General features: G+C 39.3%; 1 protein-coding gene across 2 annotated transcripts in view; it reads right to left on the reverse strand.

Annotated features, from left to right (window-relative positions):
* LOC117290426 (aromatic-L-amino-acid decarboxylase-like) overlaps nt 1-18,304 on the reverse strand; it is a 31,256-nt gene extending 12,952 nt beyond the window's left edge. The window contains exons 1-3 of one of the 2 annotated variants that reach the window (XM_033771832.1): nt 18,093-18,304; nt 454-715; nt 119-232 (exon numbers count right to left, since the gene is read on the reverse strand). In XM_033771832.1, coding sequence (XP_033627723.1) covers nt 119-232; nt 454-657 — 318 coding nt within the window. In that variant the 5' untranslated portion in view covers nt 658-715; nt 18,093-18,304. Of the gene's footprint in view, nt 1-118; nt 233-453; nt 716-14,001; nt 14,109-18,092 lie in introns of those variants that run through there. The other variant, XM_033771833.1, reaches the window with a different exon arrangement.
* Nucleotides 18,305-23,350: the final 5,046 nt, after the last annotated feature.

The following is a 23,350-nucleotide window of genomic DNA, read 5'->3' on the forward strand; positions in this document are numbered from 1 at the left end:
TGTTGATGTACAGTGTGTTACTTCAATGCATGATGACGCGGTAGTCTTGCCGTAGCCGTAACTGTAGCCGTAGCTGTAGCCGCTAATTCGAACGTAGCCGCTAAATCGGCAAACCTACCCAGCTGAATCCGATACATCCAATGGCGTCCGATAACATATCAGCCAGTATTGCAGCATACGAATTACCGGCGGCAAAGTAGGCGTGGAAGTGCGGTGAATGCCAGTGAGTTACCTGTAGTTCGTGGACAGAGAAATTATCACTTAGAAATCGTCATTTGGAAACTAATCAGCAGTCAGTCATAGACATAAAAAAACAGAGATTGGTTTGATTCCTCTGAATCAGCCACGGAAGCAAAAGTCCCCACATAATAAGCGAAGGTTAATCTGCAAGAGGGCACTAAAAACCTGACTAAAAGCTACGATCACAGACTTGGAAGCAAGTCTATAGCTTACCCCTGGCATGATGACTCGCTCAATGTCTTGCATAACATCCTGCCACTTATCCGGGTACTGTGGTGCCTCGTCAGGAATCAAACTCCTCAGGTATCCAGGCTTTACTTTAGATAACGGTGGTCTCTCAGATACACCATCCATGTAATCAGCAATGTAGTCTACCATCTCTTTACCCCACTCTCGGAAATCAGATGAGTTGGTCATGGTGGACAGAGCTGTGTTTAACCGTCAGTGCTGGATTGTGCAGTGGTGTTTCAGTTAACTAAATTTATAAAAAAATAAATTTATAAAAAATAAAATAACAGCGGATAATCCATCATTAAACTTCCGGCTCGGTATATATAATAACTGTTAACTTGTGTTACCTGGTGAGCCCGTGTTTCAAAGTCCGTTTGATTCAAGTGCATTATGTTTAAGGGAACACAAAACATTCAAAACCGGCCTGAACAGATGGATAGAGGCCCCCTAGAACAAAGCAAACACATGGGGAAAAAATTACACATGATTAAACAAATTGTATGATAACATATCATGCTTGTTATGCATGCGGTTCAAGAAACCATGGACTTCCTTCTTGTGAAGCCCGGCGCGTACTCCTGTGAATTATAAGTAACGCAAAGGTCACCACACTAAATTAAGATCATACAACAAAAATCATAGTTCACAATGATTTATTATAATGATCAGTAAACACGATAGTTATACGGACAACAGGTTTAGGTGAAGCCAAGGCTTTTGTGCCTTGACAGACAAACAACTGTAACAGAAAATACCACAGAACACAAAACGAGTACAATACGACAGACTAAACAACCAACACCCACACACGACAACATACTCTTATCATCTGTAGTTCTGATATACAAGACGTCAGAATCGCTAATTGTTGTACCACGGATCAATAGGGAGGTTTAGCTGCATGTTACGCGAGAAACAAAAAGTGAATGTGGACGTCAAAAGAATTGATACAAAAAATCTCACAATTCAAAGGCAGTGGACACTATTGGTAATTACTCAAAATATTATTGGCATAAAACCTTACTTGGTAACGAGCAATAAGGAGAGCTATTGATAGTATAAAACATCGTGAAAAACGGCTCCCTCTGATGAAGTAAAGTAGTTTTCGAGAAAGAAGTAATTTTCCACGAAGTTGTTTTCGAGACCTCAGAATTAGATTACAAGGTCTCAAAATCAAGCCTCTGAAAGCACACAACTTCGTGTGACAAGGGTGTTTTTTTTTTTTCTTCTTACACTATCATCTCGCAACCTCGAGGACCAATTAAGTTCAAAATTTCACAGGTTTTATATTGTATGCATGTTGAGAGATAATAATAATAAATGACAATTACCAATAGTGTCCAGTTTATTTAAGCAAACGTGAAGTTACCATTTTTCACGTCAGGTACGTACGTGCAGACGTCATTACGTGAGCATGAAATAAGCCAAAAGTGGTGACGTCATCACTTAGAATCGACACAATTTTCTGACGCTCACGTTCACGTTTTTGCTCGCGTAACGTGCAGCTATAAAACCTCCCGAAAAGTTGCAATATGAACGGTACAATTAGATGGGTTCCCCTTGTGTTCCCACCAATACCAACACTCATTTTCTCTCGTACAGAAGTACCTAAAGAATTCTTGTGACTCCCAGAATACAATCCACGATGCACATTGTGTTTTTTGTAAGTTAGTTAGTCTTGTATTGGCTACCTAATACAATTATCATAATAACATTGATTGCGTGTTGTTCTTATTTAACGGTTTTTCTTGATAGGCCTATATCTTGTTTTAACATAATATTAAGTATTTTTATAATATTAAGTATTTTTATATTTTCAAATTGTTATTTACATTTTTATGTGCAAACCGAAGAAACATAATTACATAACAATCTCCAACTGATTTTAATACTAGTAATGTTTTTCGGTTGTTCTTGTGCTATTGTGTTGCCCTTCCTTGGTTAGGCGCTAACTGTTCTTTGTATAAAGCGCCTTATAAATACTTGCATTATTATTAGCTGTTCCGACCGTCCGTCGGAACAGGTATTGTTTTCGTCGAGATTTTTTAAACGTTTTAGAAACGTTTTTTTCCAAAACGCCATAGGTTTAACGCACGATTTTTTTGTGGCAAGATAGTCTTAGAAACGGTAGAAATGACAGACTTGAGTTCTATATTAAATCGAAGATTAGTACGTAACTTAGTTTTTCTACGTATGTTTTTTAATCTCTTAATCAATAATTAGCTGAGTTATTAAAGATATGAATATTTCATTAGGCAATCTTGTTAATAGCATATCTCCCAAAATAAACGTCCGATTTTCAAAAATTCTTCATATGTTGATTCTCTGGGTATTGAAGATGTGCAAAATGAAGTAATTTTATATCTCACGTCGTCTTGTAATTATTTTTATTAAATGTATACAGTTATTATATAAAGAATAAAATCGCGACGTCTGTGTTGATAGATCCAATGGGGCCGCGGTTAAACGCGGGCGCTATTACCCAGGTGATCCGTGGTTCGAATCCTCCGGGAATCTCGACGAAATCAATATATAGATGCATACATTTTACATTTTTTTTACAATCAGAAATATGTACCTACATTAAAACGATCTGTACAATTTTTGGCTCATGAGAAGCTTCTTTCCTGGAAAATAAAACGGTCCTGATGTTGTCCTCGCGCAGCACGATCTTTGGTGTACGTTCTAGTATGGAGGAGAGTCTACATACATGTACATGTACATGGTTCTACGTTACGAAGCATCAGGTGATAGCTAGCTACCTCCATACATGGTCGCATATCATGGAGGGAAGATAATGATAGTTGAAAGCTTGCCGTGTTGTTGAAGTTTTTGAGAAAGGAGTAAAAAATAAATGTCACGAAAATTATTTTAGTCTCAGTTTTAGCATGGAGGTAGAAATTGCACATGTTTTTAGCAAAGCATGTAAAAACGTATTAAGCTCTGAGCGTGGCGCGTCTTTGACCGGGCTCGTTTCAGGCGACAAGCGTAGACGACGAAAATAGACCGCCCGGGGACCGAGTGCCTAAACTAATTCCAGTGTTTCGCGTTACTTTCGGAAATCAGACCATTATCGACAAACAAAAACTCTTTGACAGGAATACAAAAGCAGAGATTTTATTATGCTGATCGTTTCTCTGGTGGTTGAGTGGCTCAGTTTTATAGAGCTGCTTATAATAAACAGGCAAAACATTTTGCTTTACAAATTTGCAGAAATTGAGCAGAATACCTGGATTCACAACTTGAACATGGTTAAGCTGCTTTTTGTGTTTAAAAAGCTGTATGTAGTTTGGGCCTGGGCCAATGGCTTTTTAAGGAAAGAATCGCAGCGCTTACACATACAGGGAATTGTGCTTACGCTAAGCGTATTTAACAGCTTAGCAGGGAATGTGTTCTTGAGCGTCACAATTCGCATCAAAAAATTTGCTACAGTTGACTATTGTGCTCAACCCCTGCGAAACTTTTGATTTGCATTCGCAGGAATCGTGCTTTACCGGGGCGACTAGTGTGCTTTAGTGTTAAAGTCGCAACTACAAATTATTAGAGAGGTTTCGCAGAGTCCCGGATACAAATACGCATACAGATATCGACCCATACGCGTTCGCGTCAAGTGATGTGTAGTTTTGTTTCGCAAAATTCTAACGAATACCCTCAACTTGAGGCTCAAGAGGGCGCTATTAACCAAGTGGCTGCACCCATGGACAATCGCCATTTCTCTTTTTCTGAAGCATGGTGGTTAACAAATGTCCAACTCCATCCATGTATGATACCTCTAATAGATATGGTGAAAACCTGGTACATGAACATGAACAAACACGAAGCTGTTCCTTGTTGTTTTGCTTGGATTATGTGCTTCATTGCCGTAGGAATATATAACTGAAAAAAATGTTTCACAAAAGTTGTGCAGCTCTTGTTATAAGGTCTTACTTCCCGGTTGACCCGTAAGTAAAGGTCAACATGGGCCCACAGCTACCAAATATTAATCTGCAATGCCAAGGAGTCTAACAAATCGGTTGTGTAGATCTTGATATATAGTCCCACTTCCGGTTGACCCAGAAGTAGAGGTCAACTTGGGGTAACAGTTTTCCAAAGCTAATATTTATTGCCTAAAAGTCTATAACTGAAGTTTGAACATTAGCTTTGTACTTTTTTAGATATGGGCTCACCTGCGGTTGACCCGGAAGTAAAGGTCAACATGGGGTCAAAGTTGTTTCAAACTAATCTTGAATGCCCAAGGAGTCTATAACTGAAAAAAAATTATAATCTGTTGTATAGTTCTTGAGATATGGTCCCACTTCCGATTGACCAGGAAGTAGGGGTCACGGTTTTTCAAAGTTAATATTTTATGCCTAAGGAGTTTATAACTGAAAAAAATTTAAAATCTGCTGTATAGTTCTTGAGATATGGTCCCACTTCCGGTTGACGCGGAAGTAGAGGTCAACTTGAGGTCACAGTTTTTTCAAATTAATCTCCAACCCCCAAGGAGTCTTTAAGAACAAACAGTTGAAAAGTCGGCCGTGAAGTTCTTGAGATATGATGCTGCAAAGATTTCCTAATAATATGCAAATGAGGGTCACTGGTGGTTAATTAATAAAGAATGTTAATATGTTTTATGATAGGAATTAAGCTAAACATCCTAAAGCTTCCATTTGATATTATTTTACGTGTTTAAAAACACATAATTAATTTGTAGGATACTCCTTTATTTTCCTACTCCTGCCGATAGGGGACGCTCTTAATATGAGACATTTCAATTGCACGATTTCTGCATCCGTAATGTCTGTATCTGACTCTGTATTTGTATGTGTACGTCGCAGAGACCAAAACTGTCATAAAATGTCAAGCTATAACTTTTATGGCTTTGTCTGCTTCAGCCAAACTCTGCCCATTTATTATACAACCACCATTCTCCGCTTACTGTGCAAGCGCTGAAATATCTGTGCAAGTTCAAGGCAAAGATTACACTGTAGTGCGAATACCTAACTTTACCAGAGGGAGTATCTCATGCCACTTGTCGGGTTGAGTGTTTGCTTTCAACGCGGCCTTCAATTGCCTGTGGAAACGTTCAACAAGGCCGTTGGCTGCTGGGTGGCAGGCTGTTGTACGTGTGCGATTGCAACCTAAAAGTGCAGTTAACTCGGCGAACAGGTTGGACTCAAATTGCCTGCCACGGTCTGTGGTGATAGTTGAAGGTGTACCGTATCGTGAAACCCACTGATCAACCAAGGCTTTGGCGACGGACTCGGCAGTGATGTTAATCAAGGGAATGGCTTCCGGCCACCTGGTATATCGATCAATACACGTGAGGAGATAACTGTAACCTTCTGAAGGCGGCAATGGTCCTACGAGATCGATATGAATGTGGTCAAACCTAGCATCCGGTGAGGCAAATGTACCTAAAGGTGAGCGTACTTGACGGTGAACTTTCGCTTTCTGGCACTGAGAACACGTTCTTGCCCATTCGCGAACATCCCTGTTGATAGCGGGCCAAACAAAGCGAGTGGTGATCAGCTTCTGTGTGGACCGCACTCCTGGGTGGGATAGGCAGTGGAGTGCGTTGAATACACTACGTCGATGTTGCGATGGTACGAAGGGGCGGTGGTGATCGGTGGACACATCACACCAGATAGATCCGCGTGTGGTGGGTAATGGAACCTGTCGGAATTGCAGTGAAGTAGAAGTCATAGGCAGCTTGATGAATTCTGCGTCGTCTTTTTGATCAGCCGCGATCTGATCGAAATTGATGGATGACGAAGTATGAATGGCGTCAACATTGAATCGAGAAAGGGTGTCAGCGATGATATTGTCCTTACCACGAACATGGCGGATGTCTGTGGTAAATTGCGAGACAAAATCTAGATGACGAATCAGAAGGTTGCGTGTTCGAATCACGTCAGGGTCACCAATGTAGTAATCAGTCAAAACTACTTTAGAAGGATGTCTAATAAAACTCACCACTTAATATCTGCACACCGGGACGGAGAAAAGTCGAGGTCCTGAAGACTGGAGTGCTACACTACAGGTTAAAACGCCGACCGTAGCACGGTACGATAAACACCAATATTCCAATCCACAGAATACAAAAATAGTGTTCACAAAGTTCACAATGACTAAACAGTTTGACGGAGAAACGAAGACGAATTGACTCATACAACTGACGAACAAAACTGCTGTACACACGCTGGCAATTGCTGAGTAGAACGATTCGTCATCTAGAGTAGTACTAACAATCTTTTTTGACTTTACATGTCTGGTCCAAACACGGTTTTTAAGCCAAGATGGCGTCCGACCGCTTTCCGTGCAAGTGAAGTTTTTTCTGGTTAAAAAATACACACTTTTCGTGAAGTTTTTCCATTAAATTTACGTTTATATTACAGAACACATTTAGTTATAATATATCTATGGTTTGTTGGAAATTTTTGAGGTATTTAAAACTTGTTGGCGGCGTGTTGGCGGCGCTCTGGACTTGTTGTCGGCGTTGTCGGCTTGTTGTCGGCTTTTAGTAGGACCGCTAGTAAAACATGTGCAACTCAGTGCTAGCAAAAATTACATGTGGTCTCAGCTGTACATGTACATGTAAGTCTTTGCACAGTGAGGTCAAAGTACAGTACATGTAGCTGTATGGCGTGCCAAATGCAATAACAATAATTAAACTAAATGTGTATTGACGATTTAGGTCACTACAATGCTTTATGTAAGCGATAATACCCGCGCTTCTGAAGTGTCAATTCTTTGCTTACGCAGTGAAGCAGAGTCAAATTGTACCAGTCTCACAAGATTTCCCCTCATGTACTAACAATCTTTTTTGACTTTACATGTTTGAAGTGTAGGCCTTACCAAACCTACTTACAGGGCAACATTACATGGTTCTCATTACCACCAAAGTTTGCGCTTACGATCACCATTTTCCGCTTACTGTGCAAGCGCGGAAAATAATGTGCGAGCTTGGAAGCACACAAACAAAAGAAATCCCTGCTATAAGCAGTCTATTTGGCTTGACGTAAGCGCAGAATTCACTGCTTCTGCTGAGCACTGAATCTTTTTCATCAAGCAAGTTCCCATCATGACTCGACTAGTCGCACCTCAAACCTAACTACGACATTTGTCGAGACAAAATACAGATTCTCAAGATTTGTGCCGCTATGTGCCGCAAAGGCAATATTAATTATGTTGCAAATGGGTGACTAGTGAGTTTTACTACTCGACTAGTCGCACCTCAAACCTAACTACCACACTTGTCGAGATAAAATACGGATTCTCAAGATTTGTACCGCTATGTGCCGCAAGGGCAATATTAATTATGTTGCAAATGGGTGACTAGTGAAATTTACTACTCGACTAGTCGCACCTCAACCTAACTACGACACTTGTCGAGATAAAATACGGATTCTCAAGATTTGTGCCGCTATGCCGCAAGGGCAATATTAATTATGTTGCGAATAGTAGTAAGCAACATAACTGGTTCAAACAGGTAGTCGGGACAAATTTTGTAGTCAATGTGTGGACACGATTATAACGGAGTGGAGAAAAGCACGGTTCCTGCGAATGCAAATCAACTCAAGATTATAAGGTGGCATGGGTCAGCATCATGTTCAATAAGTTTTGCTAATTAAATATTCATAAGCTTAATTAAGGCTTGTTAATTAACAATTTAAAAAAAAAATCTATAAGAATTAAGTTTATGCTCTAAGCTTCAATTTGGTATAATAAACTCACTCTTTCGTATTATGGTTTAGGAGATTAGGCTGCCGCAAAAACGTGTACAAACGCTATGGGATTAGGGAAGAAACAAAGAATAATAATAATAATAATAATAATAAAAATAATAAAAATCTCGACGAAAACAATAGCTGTTCCGACTGGATCGGAACAGCTAAATATACTCAATGTTTACTTACGTGTATGGCGACAGATTCCTGTTTTGCGCGACTTTTCTAACTTGTATACAATGGTTAAACGTCACATGGACCTCAAAAAGTGATGACGTATTATGACGTATCCATTCACGTAAAAGTATTGGTGATTCTGCGAAACCTCTCTATTATTTGAGTCGCGACTACTGTTTTTCTCTACTCCGTTTTAATCCTGCCACACATTGACACACAATTTGTCCTGACTACCTGTTTGGTGAACCAGTTGTGTTGCTTACTACTACTCGCAACATAACTAATATTGCCCTTGCGGCACATAGCGGCACAAATCTTGAGAATCCGTATTTTATCTCGACAAGTGTCGTAGTAAGGTTGAGGTGCGACTAATCGAGTAGTAAATTTCACTAGTCACCCATTCGCAACATAATTAATATTGCCCTTGCGGCACATAGCGGCACAAATCTTGAGAATCCGTATTTTATCTCGACAAGTGTCGTAGTTAGATTTGAGGTGCGACTAGTCGAGTTGTAAATTTCACTAGTCACCCAGGCCTATCATGATGGGAACTTGCTTAATGAAAAAGATTCAGTGCTTAGCAGAAGCAGTGAATTCTGCGCTTACGTCAAGCGAAATAGACTGCTTAGCAGGGATTTCTTTTGTTTGTGTGCTTCCAAGCTCGCACATTATATTCCGCGCTTGCACAGTAAGCGGAAAATGGTGATCGTAAGCGCAGACTTTGGTGGTTATGAGAACCATAAAATTTTGCCCTGTAAGTAGGTTTGGTAAGGCCTACACTTCAAACATGTAAAAGTCAAAAAAGATTGTTAGTACATGAGGGGAAATCTTGTGAGACTGGTCCAATTTGACTCTGCTTCACTGCGTAAGCAAAGAATTGACACTTCAGAAGCGCAGATATTATTTATATTTCACAGCTTAGCAGGGATATTTTTGCGCGGGGAAAATTATCATATGTAATCTTTGCTTTGAACTTGCACAGATATTTCAGCGCTTGCACAGTAAGTGGAGAATGGTGGTTGTATAATAAATGGGCAGAGTTTGGTTGAAGCAGACAGAGTCATAAAAGTTATAGCTTGACATTTTATGACAGTTTTGGCCTCTGCGACGTACACATACAAATACAGAGTCAGATACAGACATTACGGTGCAGAAATCGTGCAATTGAAATGTTCCATAAGAGCGCTTTAGGATGTTTTAGGATGTTTAGCTTAATTCCTATCATAAAAAATATTAAAATTCTTTATTAATTAACCACGTGACCCTCATTTGCATATTTAATTAGGAAATCTTTGCAGCATCATATCTCAAGAACTGTACGGTCGATTTTTCAACTGTTTGTTGTTAAAGACTCCTTGGGGGATGGAGATTAATTTGAAAAAACTGTGACGTCAAGTTGACCTCTACTTCCGCGTCAACCGGAATTGGGACCATATCTCAAGAACTATACAGCAGATTTTCAAACTTTTTTCAGTTGTAAACTAAAATATTAACTTTGAAAACCGTGACCTCAAGTTGACCCCTACTTCCTGGTCAACCGGAAGTGGGACCATGTCTCAAGTACTATACAACAGATATTCAACTTTTCTTCAGTTTTAGACTCCTATGCATTAAACATAAACTATGAAAAACCGTGACCCCAAGTTGACCTCTACTTCCGGGTGAACCGGAAGTGGGACCATCTCAAGAACTACACAACCGATTGTCACACTTTTTCAGTTATAGGCTCCTTGGGCATTCAAGATTAGTTTGAAACAACTTTGACCCCATGTTGACCTTTACTTCCGGGTCAACCGGAAGTGGGCCCATATCTCAAAAAGTACAAAGCCAGTGTTCAAACTTCAGTTATAGACTTTTAAACAATAAATATTAACTTTGGAAAACTGTGACCCCACGTGGACCTCTACTTCTGGGTCAACCGGAACAGCTTCGTGTTTGTTCACAAACACTTAATGTCTACTTATTTATTGTTACTTATTGGACGCATGTAATAAATCTAGCTTTGAACCTCCATGGGTGTACCATGGAGAAATTTTACTGAATTTGGGAGTTGTCCTGCTGCAACACGAGTTCTTCGGAATGCATCTTGTTTTTGTTAGCTTGCTTATGAACTGGTTTCAGTGCAATGCTTGATATACCGCAATAACATGAAGCTGTTACAAATAATGTGGTGAAACTATGTTAAGACTGTAGTTTGCTTAATTGTTACCATTATTAGCTGTTCCGAACTACCGTCGGAACAGGTTTTGTTTTCGTCTAGATTTTTATTGTTTTTATTATTATTCTTTGTTTCCGCCTAAAACCCCATTGCATTTGTACACGTTTTTTGTTTATTCCTAATCTCCCAAACCACAAGGTCAAAAGAGTTAAATCATAATATCAAATTGAAGCTTAGAACATAAGCTTAATTCTAAATGTCACAAATGTCAAAATTCTTAATTAATTAACCACGTGATCTTCATTTGAATTTTTAATTTGTAAACTTGATGCAGTCACTTTCATGTTATTGTGAAATATTCTATTTGGTAATACAACACAGTATGTACCTATGAGTTGTTAACTTCTTGAGAGGAGTCTATAGTATTTTGTTTCCTACCCGCGTTCTGGACACATAACTCTGTACACGCACAAAGTACGGACATTTAGGATTTTCGTTAGAACGTGCGTTAAATTTGTCCTTGTTTTTCTAACCGCGTTCTGGACCAATTACTCTGTGCATGGGTTTTCGTTAAAACGAACGTACGTAATTAGATAGGGATTTTTGACGACATCGACGTCGTCGTCAAAAACCCCTAAAGGCATCTAATACTACATTTCAACCCTTCTTAATAGTTATAGGCGTTTTTAGCAGTTCATATTTAGTGACAATGGTCGCAAAATCATGAAACGAGAATTATTTCGCCGGATCATAATCCCCTCTGTTGATGCACACATGTAAAAACCCACCATTTTTGCATCGTGCCCTTCTAGCCCAGTGGTCATCAGTCGCGACTACGCTCCTGAGAATTGCGAGTTCGAATCTCCGTCCGAAATCAATATTTGTTTATCCCCCAAAACTAAAAATATATTTCTTTTTGTAATATTTAAGTTTGATTCTTATCTTTATATCGATAGTGTTGCCTTTTCTTTTTCTCAAATGTTAGCCCAACATAACCTGTGTGCACGCATGACACGATGATGTTTAAAAACCCAGTAAGCGAAAAATGGTGATCATAAGCGCAGAGTTTGGTGGTTAAGAGTTCTGTGAAATCAACTTATACTAGATCAAACATCAAACCAGCGACCCTCCCAAAAAATTAAAATCGTAATTAATTAACCACGTGACCCATATTTGCATATTTAATTGTACAAGGGGACAAAGTTGTTGGAACTTCCTGTTGATGCTGACATCATGAGAACATCAGCATAAGTATTGGAATTGCACTACCTATTGAACCACTTGGAGTGTTCAAGGAGTCCAACACGTCAGTTAAGAGTCCAACTCTGATTGTAAAAATCAATTCAGGCATCATCTTCAATTTAATTTTATGCAACAAGCAAACTTATAAATTTTCTGATTTTATTTCAAAGAGTAACATAAATGGCTGTTAGCAAACGGTTTTCAACAAAAACTACATGGTGTACGTGCACAATACTCTTACTGGCCTCAAGCATTTACCTCTAGATAATAAATCAAGCATTCAGTTCAAAATGATAAAAGTTTGTTATTGCCACGTTATTCAGCGAACCATGAATCATACACAGCTACTATTCACATGTGTGGAGGGTAACAGACAGCACACAATGGAACCGGAGTTTAACAATGACAATGCCAAAAGTGCAATCGTCAGCCCTTGAAGTTTATTATACATGGGGCTGATGGTGATCAAAAGGATAAAACTTTGTTATTGCCACATTATTCAGTGAACCATGAATCATACACAGCTACTATTCACATGAAAATCTATGTGTGGAGGGTAACAGACAGCACACAATGGAACCGGAGTTTAAAAATGACAATACCAAAAGTGCAATCTTCAGCCCTTGAAGTTTATTATACATGGGGCTGATGGTGATCAAAAGGATAAAAGTTGTTATCGCCACATTATTCAACGAACCCGTGAACCAATTTCTCTAGTATTTATTTTGGGTATTTTGTTTATCTGTTTCATTTAAATATATGGTTCAGTTTTATTTTACGCTAACTGTTTTTGTGTTTGTTCTTCCTGTAAATTTGAATTGTTTTGCCGCTACATAAGATTACACCCACTAAATAGAATTGCTTACATTGCTTTCTTCGTTAGAAAAGGGGGGGGGGGGTCCGTACTCGTTAAGGTTTGCTTTTTATGGGCCCCTCCATACCCTACATGTGTTTTGCATTGATTTTTAGTTTTTTTTTCTATTATTGTACGATTGCAATTGCTTGTAATACATTATTTATTACCTTCTGTGTAGACTAAGCAAGTCTCGCGCGTACTTGAACGTGCGGGACCATTATGTTCCAAACCTTATGGAGTTTTACGTGGGACATTTTGTTTCGTCCATTATTTTAGTTTAACGTAGTTTATGACCATGAATATTAGAAATATTGTTGGAAATGTAATACTAGTTAACAAAACGTATACAAGTAAAATCCTTTCAACAAAAGAAATCCTACTTTCGGGATGTCGACTTCCCGAGATAAATTATCACAGGAAGACGACATCCTAATTTTAGGATGTCGACTTCCCGAGATAAATTATCACAGCAAGACGACATCCTACTTTTGGGATATCGACATTCCGAGATAAATTATCACAGGAAGACGACATTCTTCTTTTAGAATGTCGACTTCCCGAGATAAATTATCACGGGAAGATGACAACTGACATTTAGGATGTCGACATACCGAGATAAATTATCACAGCAAGACGACATCCTACTTTTAGGATGTCGACATCCCGAGATAAATTATCACAGGAAGACGACATCCTACTTTTAGGATGTCGACATTCCGAGATCAATTATCACAGGAAGACGACATTCTTCTTTAAGAATGTCGACTGTTTGTAGTTATAAGACTCCTTGGGGATAGGAGAAAAATTTTGAAAAACCGTGACCTCAATTTGACCTCTACTTCCGGGTCAACCGGAAGTGGGACCATATCTCAAGAACTACTCAACCGATTTTCAATTTGTTTTCACTTACAGACTCCTTGACATTAATATTTACTGTGAAAAATCGTGACCCCATGTTGGCTGGCCTCTACGTCCGGGTGAACCGGAAGTGGGACCATACGCCAAGTACTATACAACCGATTTTCAAACCTGTTTGTTCAGTTTTATCCTCCTAAGGCATTAAAAATAAACTTTGAAAATCCATGACCCCAAGTTGATCTCTACTTCCGGGTCAACCAGAAGTGGCACCATATCTCAAGAACTACACATCCGATTTTCTAACTTTTTTCAGTTACAGACTCCTTGGGCGTTAGAGATTAGCCTTAGGTAATACCGTGACCCCATGAAGTGGCACCGTAACTCAAGACACTGTACAGTATTTTTCAAACTTTTTTTCAGTTATAGACTCCTTGGTAATGTTAACACAAAATCAAAGCAAAAGAACACGGAACAGCTTTGTGTTTGTTCACAAACGCCTAATGTCTAGTTATAAGTGTAATTGTACTCACTGTTAGCTAGTTTTGCTGCATTGTAGTTTCACTGTTGGCCTACTGTTAGTAGGGACTTTTCGTTTTCGACGACGGATGGTTCTGGTTGTTCAGCTAAACGTTGTCGTTTTCAGCACAACGAAGATTCATCCCAAGTACTGTCATAGAAATTGAGGGACGACCGTCCTCAAAGCCGACGCATGCGCCGATGACGCCAAATGTCATCTTTACCGTCGCAGAACCATCCGTCGAAAACGAAAAGTCCCTACTGTCACGAAAAGGTACGACCTATTATTCTCTTTGCAGTCAGTAATAACTGTTGTAAGCTATCATCGTAAACACTAAAACGGATCAACATTGCAACCGTACCAGGAACTTTTTTGTGTTTAGGGGTCAGTGAGTTTGATAGGGTTACGCTATACCCCCCCCCCACCCCAATATACATCATCACATGATATTTAATATGCGATATACGGTCTCCAAACGACCTCACCCACACCATCAGCAGAAATGCCACTCGCCTAGACTTTTAGTTACACTGGTGCTTGAAGCCTCGGTCACAACCCACCGTGCGTGTTTTTTGTCCGTACGTGTTTTTGGGAGGCCACGGCCGCCACGTTTTTCTTAAAACGCGGGGAGGGAGTGGCAAGAGCAGGGATGAAGTACGTCAACGCACTTCACTCGTACGATATGCGCAAGGTGTAAATACGTGGCCCGCACGCCACGCCTGGCCGTGAGCGGTTGCGTGCATCGTACGTTGCGCACGTGGTAAGTGAGTTGTACATCCTTACAACGTGCTTACAACGTGCTTAAAACGTACGCTCATCTTCCGTACTTACACGTGCTGGTCACGTACGGTGTCCTTACTCACTCGCATGTTGTAAGTGCGTGCAAGTGCGATGAACGTGAGTTTTTCGCCCGATGTCGGGGATATAATAGGACGAACTCCGGCTGAATGTAAACATAAGTTTACCATTGATAATTTTCCTTTCTTCAATTTACATTTTCTGAAATTTAAAATGAATGATTACATGTTTGTACCATAATTTGTTACATGTAAAATGTTAGAAACTATTTGGCGGACTATTATAGTTCCCCACTTGGCCGCCTACCATGGCTAGATCGGGTTGTTTGAGCACATGCACTCATGGTACTCATAATTTAATTTTATGAGCTCTGTGGACATCCCATAAACTCATGATTTAATTTTATGTATTTATGTGTGAACAAACATGTAGAAGTTTATGTGTCAAACAAACAATAAATTGGTTTTGTTTTGTTCTTATTGTGACCCCCTCTCCGAGCCACCAGCAGAACCCTCCTCGTGATCAGACTCTCTGGCGTCACCGTCTGACTCTTCTTCGCTCCTCCTCTCCTCTTCCTCTCTGGCCATCTCATTTTCCGCGGCCCGTTACTCTGTGTCTTCTTCGGCATCTTGGAGATGAAATGATGGCAATCGTCCGTCGGTTTTTTATACTGCAGAAATCAATGCGCACAACGTACGTACGTTGCAAGTACGGAGCACGTGTGCTGCAAGTGCGGAGCACGTGCTTACTCGGTGCGGTCCACGTGAGTTCTGCGTGCTCATTGGACAGCTGAACTGGGGAAGTGTCGAGTAAGCACGGACTACGCACTTATGACGTGCGTAGCACGCACGTGCTAAGTGCGCCGTCCGTGGAGCAAGTGACCGTTGGAAACATTAAAAGGACTCACGGAGTCAGTGCGTTGTGCGCTCGTTGGCTCTAGTGCACGCGCGTCACCCGTACGTCACCCGTACTGGGGGTGAATCCGTACGGGTGACGCAGAGAAAGTTCCTCATGCACTAAAAGTGCTACGTCGTTTCGGCGTGTTCCCAAATCCGTACTGAGGCGGTATTAACCACTCACGGATCCCCAAATCTTGCCCACGTTTTTGCAAGTAGACAGCACGAACCTGCACGTACGGCGGGTTGGGACCGCCGCTTAGGCTCCATGGTCTGCACAAAACATTATTGCATGAATAGCACTGTCGTGCAGAAACCTCCGTCACTGGCCTATGATCACAGACTTGGGACCAATGTCAACGGTTTGTACACACCCTAATGGTGAATTTTTCCAAAGGTGGACCATGGGAGGGGGGGGGGGACACTCTGATTGGTCAGAATCTCCGAAGCCTTCAATACAAATAATGCACTTTCAAACTATTATTATACCACGGGAAATATATCACAGTACACAGTGATGCATGCGTGCGTGAACAACGTACTGCTCGAAGATCATACAGTTAAAAAAAAAAAAAAGGATCAGGAATTGTTTGTTATGTTTGTTTTTCAACATCTCGAGATTAGATCTGAATGTACTGAACGAACAGCAAACAAAAACAAAAGCAACATGGCTCGATTTTACAGAAAATAGTCCTCTCTTAATACTTATGCATGACGTCATAATTCTTACCCAAAATGAGGCTATATGGGCGCACTTCCCCCGTACCTTCCAGTGGCTGCGCCCATCGCCTCGTTTTGAGTTAGCATTGTGACGTACCTCATGCATAAATATTAAGAGAGGCGTATAATGCCAGAAGTGGTTATATCCTATTTGGTATAGACGCGTCCAATGGGTTTTTGTGGTCCCCTGATTGGTCACCATTCATTGGCAATTTGTTGTAAATGCAAATGAAGGTAGTCATTAATGAATTCCGTGTAATACACAAAAGGGTTAGTCTGAGACTGGAGTTAAAGACAGTGGACACTATTGGTCATTGTCAAAGACATGCAGTCTTCTCACTCGGCGTATCTCAACATATGCATTTATAAAATTAATAACAAACCTGTGAAAATTTGAGCTTAAAGCCATTATACACTTTCGGCAGAGAAAAAAAAAGTTCGCAGATTTACAAATAACTTAAAGGGTTTACAGAAGGTAATGGTGAAAGACTTCTCTTGAAATATTATTCCATGTAATGCTTTACTTTTCGAAAAAACATTAAAACAACTACGAATTCTCGTTGTCGAGAATTACGGATTTATTCATAACACATGTCATGACACGGCGAAACGTGCGGAAACAAGGGTGAGCTTTCCCCGTTATTTTCTCCCGACTCCGATGGCCGATTGAGCCTTTTTTCACAGGTTTGTTATTTTTTATATCAGTTGTGATAAACGAAGTGCGGGCCGTTGGGCAATACTGTTTACCGAAAGTGCCCAATGGCTTTAAAGGCAGTGGACACTATTGGTAATTGTCAAAGACTAGCCTTCACAGTTGGTGTATCTCAACATATGCATAAAATAACTAACCTGTGAAAATTTGAGCTCAATCGGTCATCGAAGTTGCGAGATAATAATGAAAAAAAACAACACCCTAGTCACACGAAGTTGTGTGCATTTAGATGGTTGATTTCGAGACCTCAAGTTCTAAATCTGAGGTCTCGAAATCAAATTCGTGGAAAACTACTTCTTTCTAAAAAACTATGGCACTTCAGAGGGAGCCGTTTCTCACAATGTTTCATACCATCAACCTCTCCCCTTTACTCGTCACCAAGAAAGGTTTTATTCTAATAAATATTTTGAGTAATTACCAATAGTATCCACTGCCTTTAAATGGGCGTCGATGTTGCGAGATAATAATGGAAACAAAAACACCCTTGTCACACAAAGTTGTGTGCTTTCAGATGCTTGATTTCGAGACCTGAAATTCTAAATCTGTGAGGTATAGAAGTCAAATTCGTGGAAAATGACTTCTTTCTCGAAAACTACATGTACGTCACTTCAGAGGGAGCCGTTTTCATAATGTTTATACTATCAACCTCTCCCCATCACTTGTTACCAAGTAAGTAATATGCTAATAAATATTTTGAGTAATTACCAATAGTGTCCACTGCCTTTGAGGTGCAAAATAACGAGACGATTCATAATACAAATTCAGAGCAACTAGCGGATAATCCAAAGTGGAGTTTTGTTGGGTGCGCTAAGTAGGCCTACACCCTAGCCCTTTCATTATAGGACTCTTCCTCGACTATGTACACAGATAGTACAATACGAAAGTGTGAGACCATTAGGGCTGTCAAATAATACTAACATATAGGGGACGAGCAGCCTAATAATGGCGGAAGGTAGATTGAACAAAAATAGTACTTACAGCACAGTACAGATTTGGTACGGGTGGATAGCAGTTCAAAATGAGGCGAAATACTCATAAGCCACATGGGCCTGCTTTCATGCGGCTAACTTAGCCCTTTTGCTAAAGAAAAGACGTATTCATCTGCAACTCTCAATCGGAAAGTCCACACTGAACCATGTGCTGCTAGTAGTTATTATAATATATTTTCTCAAAAATCTTAGTGGAAATTTCTATTTGGGGACTATTGTTAAAAAATATCAGGCCATGCTAACCTACAAAATAAATTGAATTCCCCATGTGGCCTTGTAAAGCTGGCTGGCGGGTTAAACACAAAGGCTTCATGAACATGTAAGGCTCCATTGAACCTAAGTTCAATTGTCAAATACTACTGTACAGCATTCTCGCTTGGTGTATCCCATGCCGTCGAAATAAAATCTCTCCCTGGATTTCCCCTGAACTAAAAAAGCTCATCCTTCTCAAACGTAAGCTGTTCATTAAATCAAAACGCTCTAGCAACAGCTCTGATTGGACTTTCTACAAACGTGTTAGAAACAAAGTGAAAAGTCTAACTAAAACATTGTACATGAAATATATCAACGGTCTGTTCTCTTCGCCTGATAACAAACGCAGTTTTTGGTGTTTCGTTAGAGACCAGAGAAAATCCAAGTGTCCTCCAGCTTTCCACGATTCAGACAACTTGCTAAACAAGAAATTGTTAAGAATTATCGTCCAATTGCACTTACATCAGTCATTTGCAAGGTGATGGAAAGTAGAGCTGTCGCAGATAACATTAACGACCACATTTCGTAATTTGGATTAGTGGATGATCAACAACATGGCTTTACTGCACGCCGATCTTGTGTTACCCAATTAACAAATGCAATCCATAATGGACAAGCGACGCCCACCACGCATTGAAGCTGTATTCCTTGACTTCAGCAAGGCCTTCGACACTATGCCACATCATCTTCTACTTGAAAAACTTTCGCGCAATTTCAACATTCGAGGACAAACTTGGGCATGGCTGAAATCATTCCTTATTGGCCGTCAAAATCGCGTGATGTACCGGGGTGCTTTGTCATCTTTGGCACCTGTCACCTCTGGTGTTCCTCAATGAAGTGTCCTTGGCCCATTACTCTTCAACCTCTTTATCAGTGACATCTCCTGTAATGTTTCAACTAACTGCCTCTTATTTGCTGACGATACATTGTTGTACCATCCCATCTTCTCCACCCACGATGAAATCACGCTTCAATCTGATATCAACGCCATTGGTCGATGGAGCGAATCTAATGGCATGAAAATCAACATTGTCAAGTCAAAGGTCATGCACATGACACGATCCAAAAAACACTTACTCTACCTCACTACACACTGCATGGTTCAGAGCTTGCAGTCACATCAACCTTCAAATATATTGGAGTGATCATCAACAACACCCTCACCTGGAACGACCACGTTGATGCTGTTGTCAAAAAAGCAAACAAAACTCTTGGTTTTATATGGCATGTCGCGGGGGATCATCCACAGAGGCACTACTATCACTTTACCGTTCCTTAGTTCTTCCAGTGCTATGGTCTGCCTGCCTGGTCCCCTTACACAGCAACTATGTCGTCCCAATTGAAAAGAGTGCAAAGGAGAGCTGCCAGGATGTGTCTCAAGCAACAAAGAGGTGTCATGTCATATGATAATAGACTCAAATCACTGAACATGCTAAGCTTAGATGCCCGGAGAAACAGACTAACTGTTCTAATTACCATGAAATGTTTCTTTGGACAAGTCAAATGCTCCGCAGTTACTTCCCTCACCCAAATCAATACCCGTCACTTGGACACTCTGACCTTCAACCATCACTTTGCCAGAACTCATTGCCTGAAGAATTCTCTAGTTCATTCTTTCCCTCGTATCTGGAGTAGCTTGCCAACCGCCGTTAAGAACTCGGTCATCCTTGACTCTTGGAGGGGTTTTAACAACCAACTGTCTAGTTATTTCAATAATGATATTTAATGCTAATCCTTTTTATTGTATTGGATTGTATTTGATTTGATCTGTTTTGACTTGATTTGATCGGTATTGATTTTTTCCCCCACTTAATGGTTATTTATTTATCTATTTTTGAAATTATCTTTTGTTTGATTAATTTATTATTTTTTATTTTTTATTTATTTATCTGTTTGTTTATTTAGCTACTTATTAATTAATTTATTTATTCATTCGTTCGTTCTTTTATTTATTATTCATCATTTATTTATTTATTTATTTATTTAATTATTCCTTTATTTATTTATTGATTTACTCAATTACTTTTTCATTTATTTATTTATTTATTTACTTATTTCTTTCTTTCTTTCTTTCTTTAATTAATTCTTTCTTTCTCTCTCCCTCTCCCTCCCTCCCTCCCTCCTTCCTCCCTTCCTTTATTTCTTTCTTTATCTACCTATCTATCTATCTATCTATCTATCTATTTATCTATTCATTCATTCATGTATTAATGTAAGTATTTATTATTTATCTATTCTGTTTTTCTTTTTAAATAACTTGTTTAAATAGCTTCAATTGTTGTCGAGTTTGTTAGCAGCTCTTAATCTATCAAATATCTATCTAGTGCTTCAAACTTTTTATTAGTTTTACTCAAAGTATATATTTATATTTGTTTATTTTATAGTATCTAAGTGTTTATCATAGTGATTTTTTTTATTTATACTCTATTCGAGGATTGGATAAGCAGGCTTTTGAGTCATAGTGTAGTAGTACGCTTTTGTTTATCCTGGCCGTCTTAGAATGGATTGTTGTCCCTTCCTCTCCTCCACATCCCGTATCTGTCCTGCACCCTTTTGTCTAATCCCGCTCCTCTAGTTACCCTGTATTTAAGTTACCTTTTTTGAAGTCTTATTATCCTTTGTTTTACTTGTATGTATTTGTTTTTGACACTGGCCGAATAAATAATAATAATAATAATAATAATAATAATAATAATAATAATAATAATAATAATAATAATAATAATAATAATAATAATAATAATAATAATAATAATAATAATAATAATAATAATAATAATAATAATAATAATAATAATAATAATAATAATAATAATAATAATAATAATAATAATAATAATAATAATAATAATAATAATAATAATAATAATAATAATAATAATAATAATAATAATAATATAATAATAATAATAATAATAATAATAATAATAATAATAATAATAATAATAATAATAATAATAATAATAATAATAATAATAATAATAATAATAATAATAATAATAATAATAATAATAATAATAATAATAATAATAATAATAATAATAATAATAATAATAATCACTTGGCACCGTCACTTGGCACCATTCCCAAAGCACTGGGGAAACATCTAGATGAAATAGGGACAAATGTGAGGGTAGATCTATTACAGAAGGCAGCGCTTTTGGGAACAGCGAGGATCCTGATAAAGACCCTTGAGATCTAAGGCTACGGGACGTAGCCCGGCTCGAGGAGTTACCGGCACAAAGGAAAATGAGATCTTTCTTTTGCATGCTGTGATAAAATGAAATAATAATAATAATAATAATAATAATAATAATAATAATAATAATGTGTTAAGTCTTCGTAGGGTTGGATATTCTACAGCGTTGCTGTATGTGATTCTCCCTGAAACTACATGTATAAACTTTCTCACAATTTTGTGATGTTAATAATGAGTGCTATGGAGCATCAATTCAACGGTGAAAGATTGACAAACTCCCAGAGAGGAAGTCCTTCACCCGATCTGGTTGGTATGCCTGAGCAGGTGCTACCAGATCGTATCCAAACTGCTCACAACGGGATTCGTGGTGGAACCAGGAGAAAATGGAGAAAGAACGATAACAAAATTGCGATGGACTGTTATATTAAGAGTGAACCGGACAAGAGAGGATACAAAAGGAGAATGATAAGCCTATGGCAAGATAAAGGAATGTTTGAGATTAGTGAGCAGCGGCTTGCAGACCAGATAAGTACTATCAAACGGAACCAGTGGTTAACCAATGTGGAAATTGAGGAGATGAGGAGGATAGTACAAGCTGAAAGTGATGGAACAGATATTGTTAACCACCAAATACCGGAGGAGGCGGCTGCTGCTAGCTCACAGAGTGAAGATGAGGTGAACCAGCCAGGGTTGCGAAATGGTCAGGATGATGATGGCATCGACGATGAGGAGGGCGTAGAGTTCACGTAGGAGGAAGTGCAGATTAAGGCTAGGCTTCAAGAGGTGATGGAAGCGGCGAAGGGGTCAAACGGGTGGAGTATTTCAGCTTTGCGCCGGGTCCCAAGGAAAAGGCTGACAGAAATGTCAGCCGTGGTAAGTAAAGTCCTTGGGTCGGTAAGTACGGATAATTTATCGGAAACTAACCGTCTTATTTTTGCAGGGGCAGTTGTAGTAGGGGAAAAGTTAGGGGTAGAGGTGTCTCAACAAGGGAACAGTACACCATGGTGGAAACGTCGGCTGGAGGGTCAAATTAAAGATTTGCGAAGAGATCTCATTAGAATAGAACAAATGAATAAGGGTTTGTTGAATAGTTCAGACTTAAGGAATACAATTATGACAAAGTACAACGTCAAACGTAAGGGTGTGAGTGTTGTAATAGAGGAGATTAAGCAAAGGGTTGAGGCTAAGGCTGCAAAAGTGAAGAGGTATGACGACAGGGTTAGACAATTTCACCAGAATAGATTATTTAACACCAATCAGCGTCAGTTGTTTAAGGAATTGGATGGGAAGGCTGACAGCACGCAAGCGGTTCCGAGACCAACAGAGGCAAAAACTTTCTGGGGTGGTATTTGGGACAAACCAGTAAAACACAACCGACAAGCGGAATGGCTAACAGATGTGAAAGATGAATTGAGAGGGGTACAACAGCAAGAAGGGTTCCAGATTGACGTGGACAAGGTTAAGAGACAGATAAAGAAGGTGCCAAATTGGAAAGCCCCGGGTATGGACCATGTGCATGGGTACTGGTTGAAGAACTTCCGTAGTTTGCATGAGCGAATGGCCCTACAATTGCAAGACTGTCTAGTACAGGGTAAGGTCCCATCTTGGATGACTGAGGCAAAAACAGTGCTGATCATGAAGGATGTCAAGAAAGGTAACATTGCCAGTAATTATAGACCAATCACGTGCTTACCTGTGATGTATAAACTCTTGACCAGTATGATTGCAGAAGACCTATATCGCCATATGGATGACCAGCAGTTGTTTCCGGAGGAGCAGAAAGGCTGTAAGAAGCG

This window comes from Asterias rubens, chromosome 5 (genome assembly GCF_902459465.1).
Source record: "Asterias rubens chromosome 5, eAstRub1.3, whole genome shotgun sequence".
Taxonomy (NCBI): Eukaryota; Metazoa; Echinodermata; class Asteroidea; order Forcipulatida; family Asteriidae; genus Asterias; species Asterias rubens.